Below are 15351 nucleotides of genomic sequence, written 5' to 3' on the forward strand. Positions count from 1 at the left end.
CCCCCTGCGCTTGTTTTGCAACCCTCTTAAGTTGATGATATTTTTTTGGTCAATTAATCCTCATTTTGCCTAAATCTACCTGCGGCTCCTGTGCCTGACGGCTCGGTCCCTCACATAATGTAACATCTGAAGATGGTTCCACATCCATTATTTCAGTTTCCTCCAATGACCTGTCTCTAGATCTCGGCCCAACAGAGCAGCTTTTGGATCAGGTTAGAATCTTCAGGAAGTACGTCTTCCAACCAAAATGTTTCAAGAACCCTGGTGAAACCACGCAGTCAAGAATTCTGGCTTTTCCGGGGACACAGTGGAGACTTGCCCGTCACTCTAGAGTTGTACCCAATAACACTGGTTTTGTGGTTGGACATAAGCAGTGGCAGTGAATCAATGTGGTCCATCACGGCCAGCCATGAAGCCATGATGGAGCAGCAGTTGCAGACTACTGCTTTCCATTGATGCTGATTTTCCTTTAGGCGTGTGTATGTGTGTGCGTGTTTGCCGAGGGAGAGTTTTGAAGAGCTGGTGTGGAATTTAGTGGACATGCTAAACCATGCAAGGAGCCATGCAAGACGAAGGACGGGGAGGAAAAGGAAGAGTGCACTGGGTAGGGATGTGCCGTATTGTATTTAAATGCAACGTAAATGCTATACTTGGGCACTTCTGCTTGCAAGACCTGGCATCTGGCCAAAGATTACAGAAAGAAAATAGCCTCATGTCAAGCCTGGGGCATTTGGGCAATTTTTAATTAATGTAGACAGTGAGGCCCTGCTGGGAATAGTAACATTCTTGTCAACATTAGACTGCATGGCTGTAACAACAATATATAACAAAAACAAAGCCGATGAGCATCTCTCCCAGACTAAAGTCAACTGATAGCTGCAGAATATTTCAATATTTACAGTACATGCTTTCATCTTTTATGCCCACCCAAGTAACACGTTATTACAAATATGAAAACATACAAGATGCTTAAAACAGCTCAGGCATGAGAGGGGTGGTTTGATCGGTCAGGACTAGCTTATGCCACAGAGCAACCCCATGGTGTGAGAGAGTGTTATTATCAAAATTCCCCAAAAGCTGGTCGGTCATCAACCCCTGATGGCTTTCAAAGATGCAGTCCTGCCCCACCGACCTGCCGTCTTCCTGCGAAACGAGACGTGGCAGCATGGCTCACCTGTCTCTGATGAGCGTCCGCATACTGGACGATGAGGCGCGTGTTGACGGTGTGACTCCACGTGTTCCCAAGGGCAGCAGTGACAAACCCAGAATCCTCTCCGGACGACGAAGATCCTTTGACAAAGATAAAGAGTCTTAAGCTCTGCACACAACCTTTATTGATCCAGCCAATGACAAAGCAAATGTAAAGGAACACTGGTGTTTTTTCCACTTAACCCAAATATGGCCATCATTGGGCGTCGGCCCAAGTGATTGGAGTCAGACTCTTAAACTGCAGATGATTGGTGCCCTACAGTGTGTCTGTGACTACTACCCCATTGCACTATGTATTGCAGCATGGTGTGCAGGAGTCAGCTGGATCGAGTCCCTCAATGCTGGATCACTTTCAATATTCAAAAAACATTTGCCCTTTTTCCTCAATGTATGAGACACGTTAAATTAGAAAAAGCAAGGCAAGGTCACCCTCATGTCATCTCATGATTTGATCTCGATGACGACTTGTGCTTTGTAATGTAAGCTATTATGGCAGCGTCTATATGACTGGTCCAGGTTCTGTTATCTTGACAGAGCGTCCCAGTCTGCGTTGTTGGCCGTGCACAGACATCCAACCACGCCTTTAAGGAAAAATGACTTTAGAGTCACAAGTGAACTCATTTAACCCTTGCGTTGTATCCCGCCCTATATCTGACCCACCGCTGCGCTGCGAGGGGTAGCAACGGCCCGCAGATCATCGTACGGTTTACAGTAGCCAAACAAAAACATGAACAGATCAAAGGGGACGCAGGGCCCCCCGGGGCCGACGCCTGCTCTGAAGGGGGCCTCCGGTGGGGTAGGCCGAAAGGAGGCAGGTCTTACTCTAGATGGTTTTATTTGGTGCGGGATATGACGCCCATGGGAACAGACACAAGTCAAACAATGGAAAATCATGTTCTTTTTCCGTCAATATCTTGATGAAATTATGAGAAACTATATCACGGGAAATATGATATGAATGTATTCAGGACGTGACATTATTATTACATTTATGAGACTCCAGAAAATGGAGAAGTGGATTCCCTCATCAGTTCCCTGCAAAGTACAGGGAGGTAGAGTAGAGCTAGAGCACTCACGCTTGGCCCTCTCCTCTGGAGGAACAACAGATGTCTCTTCCTTGGAGAAAATCTATTATTTTCCTGGACGGGGATTCGATTTTCAGTCCGTGTCATTATCTCAACTTAAACTTAATCAATTCCCCGAAATGTTGATTAGCAACACGTGTTTACATCATCTTTCGAAAACGGCCCCATGAGACCCGCAAACGACACAGCAAAGATTTGATTGAAATTACAAATTAACTATATTTCTCTGCAACCCCAAAAACCATGATCATATTTCCCAATAGTTAAAAAAACTGCACCGCCCCCCCTACCCCATTCATCCATCCTCCTCCGCTGCACCCCTGCTGGGCTTTCACACCAAACGCTCTCCTCCACCCTCCTCCAACTGGCCTTTGGCTCGACGTGTCGGTTTGGGTTTTTCCATGTGTTAAGCAGAGATCCTGCCCCGTGAGTGTCACATCAGCAACTCTCGCTTCCTGAAAACATTTCCTTTGGAGGACGAGTTGAGTCATGTGACGGAAATGCCCTGTGCGACCACAGCCAGGGCGGATGGCTGACTTTTAACAGCAGGACGCAGGGAAGGGCTAGACGAGTGCCGAGAGGGCGTTTCGACGGGAGTACTTTACACCAAAGTACTTTACAGCACCGAGGTGGGTAGCTCCATCGTCTAGCTCCATCCGAAAAGCCAGATGGGGAACTGAAAGCCTAAAGCCACCTGCACATGCACAAGGAATAAAGCGCAGTGTTCAATCAGCATTCAAATAGGAGACCGAGCACTGAAACAGGGGGCAGTGGCTCAGCAGGTAGAGCAGGTCGTCCAGTAAGCGGAAGATTGCCGGTTTGATCCCTGGCTCCTCCTGGTAGCGTGCTGATGTGTCTTTGAGCGAGACGCTTAACCCCCTAACTTCTCCCCGGCCGCCTCTATATGGCAGCCCACTGCTCCTAGATCCGTCAGCTACTAGGATGGGTAAAATGCGGAGAAATTGCAAATCTCCCCGTTGTGGGACTAATAAAGTTATATAATAATAATAAAGTATGATTCGGACATCCGACTAGTGTGCTTGTTATGTGAAATACGGCCTTGGATGCCTGTTCAAACTATATAAGTATGATTACTTCTGGCGCTGATTAAAAATCAACCCCAAATTTAACGTACTGTATAATTCTGCTTTTTTTCAGATATGCAAGATGATTGGATGTAGGAAAGGTCTATCTCTTGTCCATCCCATGCGGGATTGACAAAGAGATCTCTTTGATCTCTTTCCACTTTACATTCCCGTTTAACAATAAATAGATCTCCAACTCTACTAGTGCTACTTATACCGATGCAAGGTTGAGCTGGCTGTGACTGTGATATATAGTCATTTGATACTGTGACAAAAGGGCACTTATTGTAAGACGCTTTGGACAAAAGCATCTGCTCAATGACAATATGTAATGTAATGTGATTACATTTAATGTAATGTGATGTAAAAAGTGAGAGCGCTCTTGAGGAAAAGGTGACCGATGATGAAACCAGGTCACTTGGAGGCCCCCCGGTGACGCCATCGGCCAGTACGTTTACGACAAGGACAAGAGCCTCTTAGAAAGGAAGTCATCCAAATCTAATGTTCCACCCCATACTGTATCCCCAATTTCATGTCATATAAAGAAGCATCAATGAATTGTATACAGTGTCTTTGAGAGATTTGTTACAGAGGACACTGAATAATGCTCTCCCTCTCTTAAGCTATGCTTTTCCACCAAAGGGGGAGATCACAGCATCGGAATTAAGTGTGACCCTGAAAGTGCGAGCGATACTGTGGAATACACCCATGCATCTAATCACGATGTTACACGGCTCACAAAAATAGGGATAAACATTGTATCCTCATTTCAAAACAAGAGCTGCAAAGTGCTTCACAGGGGTCAAATAAACAACTGACAGTAAGCAAATAAAAAATGCATTTATTATTATGATTATCTTTTATTAAAAGTAATTTAAAAAGTAAGAGATTTCTACTTTTAAAACAACAAACAAAGAGCAAATAAAACGGGAAAGCACTGTAACAAGCTGCTTGAGACCAGGTTGGCCCTTTTTATAATTGTGACTAAACAATTTTCACATTTTTTTTTTATTCATGACGCCACTCCCACAGTACCTATTTTACTAAAAGTTCAAATAACATCTCAAATAGCTCAAACTTGCTGCATTTTAACGGCGGTCCCCAAGGTGCGAACAGCGCTCTCTGGCCCTTCAGCTTTGAACGAGCTCCAAAACACCCTAAAACTGCAGGAGTTTGTCTCCTTGAAAAAGTTCAAAGCTACGGTTGAAACGATGGGTAATGAAGCAGGAGATTGTAATTGTTCTACCTCTTGGATTTCCACTTCCTCAATATAATGTTTTTTCCCCCCGCTGCAAGGTGCTCCGCCTTGTCGGTGTTGTGTGTTATGTTTTACGTTCTCTGAAGTCGCCTGCTGCTTCCTTGGCCAGGTCCCTCTTTTAAAAAGAGAGATTCACAGAATCATTTTGTAGTCACTCTAAAACGACGGTTACTTACTTTCTGTTTTTCTATCTTTTCCCTGGCTTGTTTAATGATCCAATCAATCATGTTTTTATCTTTTTACAATCGACCAATCTCAAGGCATCAATTGGTGCCGTGAAATCCACATTTACCTGAGGGGTATTAATAAAACTCTTATCTAATCTTCAAGCAGAATGAGGCCACGGAAAACTGCTTCAGTCTGTGTGGGGAATGGGTGTTTGTTGCATGGATGTGCATGTAACTGTGTGCGTGTGTGTGTGTGTGGGTGTGTGTTTGCAACACAGTGTCTCACTTATCAGAGTGTGTATAGAGACGCAGCAGCAGCAGCAGCGGCAGCGGCAGCGGCAGCGGCAGCGGCAGCGCCAGCATGAGGCCTGGATCAGTGCATCCTCTGTGCAGGGGGGAGTCTGGCAGACAGAGGGGGACTGTCTGCAGGGTCTGCGGTCTGCAGGGATCCAGGCAGGTCTCACGCTACGGCCCCCCCAAGTAGAAGCGGGATCAGAGCGGAGCTTCCAATTTCGATACGAACGCGACTCGGGCGCCAACGTCGATAAGTGCAGGGATTCTGCGATTGTTCCGAGTGGTTTTTTATTATTATTTTTTTTTTAACACAATTCCATCGATGTTCCAAACATCCAGACTTCCACAATTGTACTCCTGTGGGTAATTAGCACCTGGATGTGCTAATACTACACCCGGTAAAATATGGTAGCCAGCAAACACTGCGCACTACGCTGGAAAGCGTGTCCCACAATGCATTGTGAGGGCAAGACGCTGGTAAACGTTTGTCTGCGCTGACGATGTAGCATGTCCCGGAAGTCATCGTTCTTTTCACTCACCGAGAAGGCGTGTTCAGAACAAGATAAGAACAAAATGACACGGCGATTTGGGCTCTTTGGGTTCTTTCTTTCTTTCTTTCTTTCTTTCTTTTCGCGCTCTGAGAGCTCCCCTCGTCACCACTGGTCCAAATGCCCTCGCGTCATGGCTAGGGGGTGTCACGATCCCGTCTCGAAAGTCGATCAAATGAGCGTTCGATTTCGCACTTCGAAATCGCAAGCAGGTTCGCAGGTCTCTCCGTATGTTTGGGGGTAATACTGTGTCAAATGCAGTGTTGTTGAAATGTGCCAACCAAACAACTGATGTCTCCGTGTCAACAAAAAAAAACAACCTTTCTTTTTGTTGTAATGGCCTTTTCAAGCATTCTAAAATATCAGTGTTTTCCGAAATACCCTATTCAAAACGTTCAAAGTACAATCTAAAACTCACGGTACTGTTTTCCCAAATGGGAGAAGGAGCACACCTGCACCTGCACCGCCACCGTGGTGTGCGCTGCGGGGGATTGGCTCTCTCACTTTGCGCGCTTGAAAATGGCAACTTCGCATAAGGTTCGGAACCCACAGTCCCACGAAACCCCACCGCGCAATAAAAAGTGATGAAAGACCCCATGAATTACAATGTAAGATCCCCCCGCCTCGGCCGGCCCCCTACTCGTGGCAGCGGACGGATTTCAGCCTCATTTTCCCCATTTTGGTTTAAATCAACCAAAGCCACAGCCCGCTCGTCTCGCTGTCGCATCCATTCTCCTTTCGCCGCCACCGTAGAGTTGCGCAGGGACGACGTATTTTTGTCGGCCAACCCGGAAGTTAGCCTCGCCCCGGTTCCCTCGACCAAAAGCCAATGGGATTTTTCCACTGGGTTTTGGATTATTGCAGAAAATAAGCTCTGTGGCAAACAAAGGTTTATGATAATTATACGTTTTGTTCAGCAGGATAATCACCACTTTTGCGATTTTTGAAGCGTAAATGCAACCACCAGAAGTAAAAAGCCGACGTCAGGCTATGAAGGAACTATACCACGGTCGCATGACTCCAACATCACCACCCCGAGGCTTCCAACTTGGAATTAGATTTTTTCGCGCGCGCACTCTTCTACAAAAGCCTGGAAAGTTTGAGTTAGAACAGTTTGCAAGAGCACGAGTATAAACACAACTAGAGGCTGTGGAGGCGGATGAGGGAGTCGACGACTTTCCGTGTTCGGTGTGATGACGCTTCATGTCCCGGACAACCTCTGTATCTCATTTAGCCACTTGTTAGCAACCGCCGTTTTTAACACATGTGAAAGCTTCAAAATTCACGACCGGGTTATATACTGACTTAATTCATGTCGTGGAGCAAAACGTGAAAATCTCTCACACTTGGGTTAACCACAGACTTAATTTCAGGCATCCAACCAAAAACCCATTCAAAAAGCCCATCGACTTCGAAACGAGGGAACAAGAAGCTTGAAAATGCGAACAAATTTCCGAGGTTTTAGGACTCATTGCTGCGGCGCTTTACTGTTGTTTTGCCGATTTTTTTCGGTTTCCAGGAACTCGCTCTGGAAATAGGTGCCACGGAATGACTATGCGCCCCCTAGTGGCATGAAACGACATAAGACGTAAACTTATTATTATTTGTTATTTTGGAGGAGCCCTACCTTTTTTTTGCGTCCGCAATGCAGGAGCGTTCTTAGAATGCTGTGATGAAGGACTTTTTTAGCTCCTACTCGCAGGGCAGGGACTAACCGACACAAGAGGAACCTTCAAGTCCACGGTCCCTCGCCGGCCCCTCGGACCTCGGATGGTCCGCCCCGGGTCGAGTCGCATCGCTCTGGGTGGGGACCAGCCCACGCAAACTCAGCGGTCATCAAAGATAACCAATAAAATAAAAACTAAATTTTTATTGTAGACGTATTTATTTATTCCTTTATTTTATTTTCCGACGTTAATTGAATGAAATAAATTCTGCGCACGCTGCGCATTTTTCCCGATTTTGGGCGGTCTGACAAGATGAAAACCCTCGGAGGTATCTAGTTCCCTGCTCCCCTCGGGGAGTCCCTAGAGCTGTTCGGTGCGAAAACGCCTCAGGGTGTTTACATGTTCTCCGGTGGTTCTTACGTTGTTTGTTCTAACATCTTTTAAGGGATGCCTCCACCTTTAGTCATACCCCCCTTCCTTTCATTTCGGGCCTAAAGGTCATAGGAACTGAGAAGCAACCGTGGAACCAAGTAATCGAAAACACGGCGACAAGTTGCATGACACTCACATGTCACACATCCTGGAGGAGGGTTGGGGAGTGGCCAGGATCAATGGGGGTGAGAGGATGATCTCAGCAAGATAAAACTGTGTTTATTCTGAAGGAAATGACCGGTTTCAAAATAAAACACACCTGGAAAACTATATAAAAAATAAAAAGTGTATAAAAAAAAGTGCATAAAGAACATGCAATAATAAAAATAGTCATAAAAAATAATAGTAATCGTCGCTGTGTATTGCAGTTTGATGTGACCATGCATTACTGCAGTTTTTTTTTTTTGTCAGGGAGAGCCCCATTCAATATCATTCGAAAGGTAAAAATGAGGCTATTGTAAACCACAACTTCAACAAACGTGCTTCTCCGCGCCACAGTGGCCAATAAGACGACGTACACGTCGGGGTCGGAACAGTGCGACGCGTCACACCCCATCGCAGCCTTTGCCAAACAAACACCCATCGCAGCCAACGCCTCGCTCTACACCACCTGCTGCTCCTAACTGCAGCCCTCACACAAAGAGTCAATTATCTAGTTAACTTTTTACTACTCAATTTCTACAAACTCAACACTGGATTTACAGCCCTTCCATGTGACTCCTGTGTGCGTTTGGCTCCGTCAGCCCTTCTCACAGCTGTATCTACTGAGTCATTACCGCTGATTATTGTCAGATGTGTTGTTTTCTGACTGACATTCATTTTCGGCAATTATCCATTCAGCTAAACTGGACAAACCCAACATAAGCGGAGCTAACCTAAGAGAAGCAAAAACAGAGTTAGGCTAAGCGGAGGTAACCAAAGAACAGCAAAAACAATGTTAAACCAAGCTGAGCAACGCAAACCAAAACAAAGCCAAAGTAAACCAAATTAAACTCCAGGAAAGTAGGTCAGACTGCATGGACCTTTTATGTCCTGTCAGAGGCATTTGATTATGAGGCAGATCAGCGTTTCAAGTCCAAGTGAAATTACAATGCATTTATGTAAAAAAATTAACTACATCCATCTGCTCTGTATAGGTTCTCAGCTACGCAGTCATTTTGGTCTAAATCAGCATAACCAAAATGAAGAAATATGCATTTCATTTTTTGCTTCCTGCGACTAGTCCGTCCGGATTTGGTACCAACTGACGCTTGAGGTACTAATGGCCTCATTGGTGAAATATTGATTATTATTTGCACAAATCTCCTGATCCAATCATCCAGATGTTGAAAGGTATAACGGGGTTGGAAGTTGACCATGTAAGCACCAGATATCTTGGCTTTTTATGTCATAAAAACCGGTCCAGTGTATCTATTGCCTGTATAAGCGACCTAGCGTTAGCAATTAGCATTGCAGCGGGGAATGTAGTTGACAGCCCGTCTCCATAGCAACAGCTACTTCCGTCTGACATTGGCTCAGTGGATTGAGCCAAGATCTGTTTTAACCTACATTTCTCAAAAAAACCCTTTAAGCTTTTATTTATTTATTTTTAATATGAAAAGTAGTCACAACAACTTAAATATAATTTTGATGTGTTTTATTTACATTGAAAGTGACTTCAACGGAACATGGCGCGGCCATGGTCACTCCTCAAGCTTGTTCACGCTCTCATGGTCCTTCTTTGGATTCGTAGGTTGAGGTTGAGATTCGTAGGTTTTGTTTTTTTATATATATGGCGGTCTAGCGCCTGCCCACATTTCCCCCGGCGGCTCTGCTGCTGGCACTGGCGGGCCCTGGCACCCGCCGAGCCTTTTGGGTTTACACAGAACGAGGTCGGAGGGAGCTCGGTTTGGACAACTGCCGCTCTGCTAGATTAAACACGGGGAATCGAGGCGAACCTCAAAGGCGGCCAGTGTCTCCGAGCCCTACCACATGGCAGGAGGGGAACAGACTCAAAGTGTAGCTTGAAAGGAAATCACTTTCAAATAATCATCTTGTTTATTCTTTAAACGGATGAAGTATGCCATGGAGGTGAGTTTTACAATTACTTGGTTATTCGAAAAAGCCGGTCGAACCTGCTTTCACCGTACTGCTAAAAGTAAGAAATCTCAGTTTCTACTTAAGTAAAAGTACCATCTGATTTTATTCCGCATTTGCTTTGAAATGTGATGAAGTAAAAAGTCCAGTCTTCTAAACTGAATATACTTAAAATATGGTTTGGATGCTTGAAATGTTTGATTGAGTACTCGTACTTAGTTGCTTTCCACCACTGATTAAAAATGTCAAACTGATGGAATAATATTAGAATCGTTCGTCTGTCCTCAACCTCAGCCCCCTCTCATTCAAACTTCAAGAAAACCCCCAAAACACACCAGTTACACCACCACAAAAATACAAGGTACTCTTCACCAGATTAGGCTCCTACTACTCACAGAATACGCTCTGAGGCAAACAGAGCAACTTCAAAACAAACCTTTTCATGAAACGAGTGACGACGCCAAAGTATTAAAACTCCCAAACAAATCCTCCTTTGTCTCCACAGCGCTCATTTAGAACAGAGCGGTTACGTCGGGGGATAAACAACCGCAGGCTCGAGGTATTTTTTTTTTTTGCCCCCCCAACACCGGGATCGAGCGCCACCACTGGACCCTGAACGCCACCCGCCCGACGGCACTACGGCGGAGCGCGCTCACCTCCGTCTCCGACGTGAGTGGTGATCTGGTTGGTCAGGACCACCTAGGGATAGAGAGGAAAACAGAAAGAACAAAGGGCGGGTTGGGCTGGGGAAACCTTTCCATCACCATCACCATCATTTTTTCTCAGGTCCCTTTTGTCTCTATAGGTTTAAAGCTACAAGTGACAGATTTTCATGTTCAAATATGAACTTTTAAACGACTATTATTATTGGAATTGGTCCAAATTAAATCGACGGTGTGAATGCGCTGAACAGGACACGAGACAGAGAACATTCCTCTCTCTGTGTATCAGAATATCAAGAAGAGAGTGCAGTGGCAGAGACTGCGAGTGCTTGTAAAAAAATAAAAATAAAAATCACCAAAAAAAAAATAAAAACATAAAAAAAATAAAACATTCTTCTGAAACCCCAAAATCCAAAAAGGAATGCACCAAACAAAGATCTACTCCCCGTTTGATCGATGAGGGAGACGAAAGAATGTCACAAACATCGACCCACATCGACGCCGTTCGGACGGTTTGTATGTGAATTCAGGTCCCTGAGGGGGTCCAGATTGGGCTGGAGAGGATGAGAGACCTGTCTCATGTCTTTTCCACCCCCCCTCCATCTTTTTTTCATTTTTTTTATTACAAATCACCGTACAAGACAAACAAATCAGATTTGGCGCCAAGCGCAACGCGGACCCTGGGTTGCGGCCAATCCTCTTTTGGCTCCTCGTTTTCACCAGCTCCACTTTGCTCGGGTTTCTAAGCGGAACGCCAGGCGGGTGGGGTGGGAGGGGGGGAGAGGGAGGGGCTTCCCCGTCACTCAGCCAATGAAGCCAGTGGAGTGAGGGCATGTGGAAAAACCGTGCGGCAGCCACCAAAAACGGCCTGTTCAGCTTCAAGAAAAGGTCCCCGGTATGGCAAATCCAATTTTTCAAAACATATTTGGGGGGCTTTGCGGGATGAGATAAATCTGCCAATATTTGAATAACACGGGACCTCAGAAGAGACTAAACAGTTTGAGCTCAAAACCTTCCAAGTTAAGTGATCTGTTTAGATGGAGCTCTGATTCTAAATCTTTGAGTGACAATTGTTTGCAGGCAGATTACAGACGTATAACAGCATTAGCATGGCTGGAGGGCTTTTCCACTTATCTTAAGGAATGGAGTTGAGACCAAATCATTTGTCCGTTTGTTTCACATTTTGTATTAAATTTGATTCGTTTAGTTTGGTTTCGGTGAGATGATGTCGCTTTTTTTTTTATGTTTTTTTGTTTTTTTTAAAACAACCTCGCCAAAACTAGGTTATTGCCAAAGCCGGGATAATATACTGTATAGTAAAGTGGAAAACCATATCAGTAAGATCAGCACTAGCTTAATTAACAAAGCGCACTATTGAGCTGGAAGTCCTGAGGCGTGGACCACACACACACACACACACACACACACACACACACACACACACACACACACACACACACACACACACACACACACACACACACACACACACACACACACACACACACACACACACACACCTGACCCCAATTCCAGCGTTTCAATCTCACTGGACTTTCCCTAAAGATACCTAGTATTTGATTTAAATAAACAATCCTGCATCACTGCTTAGCAATGGAGACAATAAACTCCAATTAGGGTGCCAGCAGAAAACAAAATGCCTTTGGGAAAATGATCACCCCGCCGCTGTCTGCGCTGTAAGGGCCGCCGGGTCCGCTCTGGTTGCACCGTGCAGCTCAGATCACAGCTACGCAAACTCCAAAAAGGGTGTGAATGCTCAATCAGCAAACATCTCCGTGTACAAATAAAAAAGGAAAAAAAAATTGAAGAAAAAGCAAAGCCCTCCATCTGCTCAGGTCTTGAACCGTGTGATTGAATATTGTATAAGCACTCCAAACGGCACCTTGGCAACGCTCGTCGACGCAACAACACTCTCCCTGCTGCTAAGGACCCTAAGTGCGGGAGATAAAAGGTATTTTATTTAGATAGTCACGCCAGTCTCGAGAAAAAAAAAAAAGAAAAAAAAAAGAAACGCCCAGGAGGCCCCGGAGCGGGTCCACCGGCCCCTTCCTCGTCCCCTTCTTTGGAGCGCCTTTCTTGTCGGGGCACATTTTCACCGAAAGGCCAAAGAGAAAGAAGCGCGCAAAGACAACAACTAAACCCCCAAACACTCGGGCTGTTTGCTTTGTGGAGTTCCAACGGCGCTGGAACCACAAAACGTCCATGTGCCAAAACATTGGCGCAGACAATGACACGTTTGGCTCAGGCCTGATCGAGAAAAAAGAAAGAGAGAGAAAGAAAACCCGAGCCGCGCGTAGACGAAACATAGAGTTGCGACGGGGACGAGCGATGGCGGTGACGACGGCGATGACACACGGGGGCATATTTGAAGGGGGAAAAAAAAAAAAAAAAGGGTCTCGCGCCGCGAGGATCCTGTTGCTAGGCTACGCCAAGCAGGGACCTTGGAGAGTGTGTACACAGCGCCCGGAGGAGAGTCTCGCCTGTCAGGCTGAAAAAGGCTTGGGGTCCTTCCTGCGTCACTGCTTCTCCTCTGAACATGACTGTGCCCGGGGGGGTGGAGGGTGGGGGTGGGTGGGGGGCGGGGGCGGTGTCGTCAGGATCGGATCACACTCCATCGGCGGCGCCCCGGGGTCGGCTTTGTGGTAGCGCGGTTCATCCACCTGCCCTCCTCCGACGCGAGGCGTCGGCTCTGGGCTGTACTGAACGAGCCCGCATTCGCGAGCGGGATTCCGAAAAGGGTTGCATGTCGTGCGGCGTGTTGGCGGGCGCCGGGGTCCAATTCCGAGGACAGTTTGTTTGGCTTGGAAAAAAACATTCCGGCGACAAACAATGCTGCAAGAACAAAGGCTAAATTGGATTCTACGTCCTGAAAAAACACGGGCGCCTCGGACGAATTGGACACGAAACCTCAGAGCGGCGGCGGCCAAGGCCACCGGCGTTCACAGCCAGAGTCTGGATTCCGGCTGTCTTACCTTCCTTTAACTGCGTGGAGAAATATCGTTATGTTCGACATGTAATTACATCAAACTTCAGACTACAAACCCTTCAAGTCGTTGTAATTTAAAAAAAAAGTTATTGCCCGCAGCTAAAACTTTAACGTTTGGTACAGTGGCTGGGGACATTTTTATCTACATGGATTTCATAGAGCAAATTACACCCTTGTAAGAAACACGTCCCATGTTGAATTTTATCACTCAGGGCTCCAGTCGCACCCATTAATAAAAGTCAGTTAAGACACTCGCCCACGTCAACAGACACCCAAGTCAAGATTCAGACCCATGTCCCAAGACCTATACACACTTCACAGACATTTTGACCCAGCTAGAGGTGCAATGCCTAGCTCAAGCTCACGCCGAAAAAAGAACAAACGGCTTTTGGTCTTTTGCAGTTTCGGGGGGGGTCCTGTGCCCATTTTTGGGTTTTGGTCCGGTGGGTGTCGCGGTGTAAGAGGTGAGGCCATGGAGTCATTAGAGGCAGCACCTGTGGTTGAGGCTCCGCAAATTCTACCATTGTGATAATCCAGAGCAACAGAGGCAGGAACGTGAGCGACAACATTTAAAGCTCACATGAATGGTTATTGTTTATCACCGTGTGCCGCAGGGGCGGAAAGTTCTATGGGAATGTCAAAAGCAGAAGCTTATGTAGTAAAAAGTGGTAGTAAACTAATAGGGCTGCACAGTGGGAGCATTGGAAGGACCAAACTTGAAAAAAAAATCTGCTCTTGCCTGGCCCCAATTGCCGGGACCTTGTTTACTGTGAACGCGCAAAGAAAACACGCTCTGCTACGACGGCCCTCAAACCGGATTCCGAGCGTTCTGCCAGGCTCCCTGATCGATGAGGCGACCTTTCCACCACCCAATCTACGGTGTTTCGCTGGTCTGACCGCCTCCCGAAACACACGGCGGTCGGGTCCACGGCTAAAACAGAACATGCGGACGCGTTCCCTCACTCGCCAGGACACTTGAATACCGCCTCGACGGGTTGATCCAGCGGCGTGGCCGTCACTCCCTGGACAGGCGGGCTCTTTTTACATGACTCAGCTTAAGGCAAAGCCGTAAGGACAACACTGACACCTAGTTGTAGAAGGTCACAGCACAGGTACTTGGGATATTTGTGCAGCTCAAACCTCAGAATGAACCGATCCACTGAACCAAGCTGCTTTTCCATCACCGTGTTTAGGATTCCAACAAGTGCCATGATGGTCGTTTTCACAGGAAAATACTTTTGAATGACTAAATAAATGACTTCAAATTAATGGGCCATCTGGGATAAGATAAGATCCCACTTTATTAATCCAATGCTGAATATTGAGTATTAAACTATTCGAACGCTGTCTTCATTTGATTCTCCATTGATGACACTGAAATTGAATATATTTTGTCCATAACCAATAAGTTTCCTATTGAGACAACCGGTCTGGATGGAGGCGTCCCCGCAGGGTCTGGGCGCCCTCTTACCGGGATGTTGAACTGGTGTGCCAGGTACTTGAGCGTGGCGGCCTCCTGGCCCAGCAGGTTGCTGCGGTGGCTCAGGTTCCCGGGCAGTGTGGTGTCAAACTCCTTCCGCACCACGGACGCCACCGAGTCCAGGATGAGCAGACCTGCTTTGGCCAGGATGATGTTCTCCTCCAGCTTCTCCAGCCTGGACATGCAGGGGTTACGTCAACGAACGTGGCGGGTTTTTCACCGCGTTTACCGTTTACTCACAGCAACGGCGTACAAAAAACCCCCAAAAGAACGCATTTGACAGAGTGAGATCGCATATTCTTTGTGGTGATTTTTCAAAATATCTCAACTTTATCACTTCTTCAAAGTTGTTTTCCGCCACATCTGCAGAACCCACTCCAA

General features: G+C 46.4%; 1 protein-coding gene across 1 annotated transcript in view; it reads right to left on the reverse strand.

The window, feature by feature from the left end:
• The window catches only part of rad51b (RAD51 paralog B), a 48750-nt gene that overhangs the window by 29520 nt on the left and 3879 nt on the right, over positions 1 to 15351 (reverse strand). The window contains exons 6-8 of the mRNA XM_080024530.1: positions 14962 to 15145; positions 10478 to 10520; positions 1175 to 1290 (exon numbers count right to left, since the gene is read on the reverse strand). Of these exons, the coding sequence (XP_079880656.1) occupies positions 1175 to 1290; positions 10478 to 10520; positions 14962 to 15145 (343 nt within the window). The remainder of the gene's footprint in view (positions 1 to 1174; positions 1291 to 10477; positions 10521 to 14961; positions 15146 to 15351) is intronic.

The sequence above is a fragment of the Zeus faber genome, assembly GCF_960531495.2.
Source record: "Zeus faber genome assembly, chromosome: 2".
Classification (NCBI taxonomy): Eukaryota; Metazoa; Chordata; class Actinopteri; order Zeiformes; family Zeidae; genus Zeus; species Zeus faber.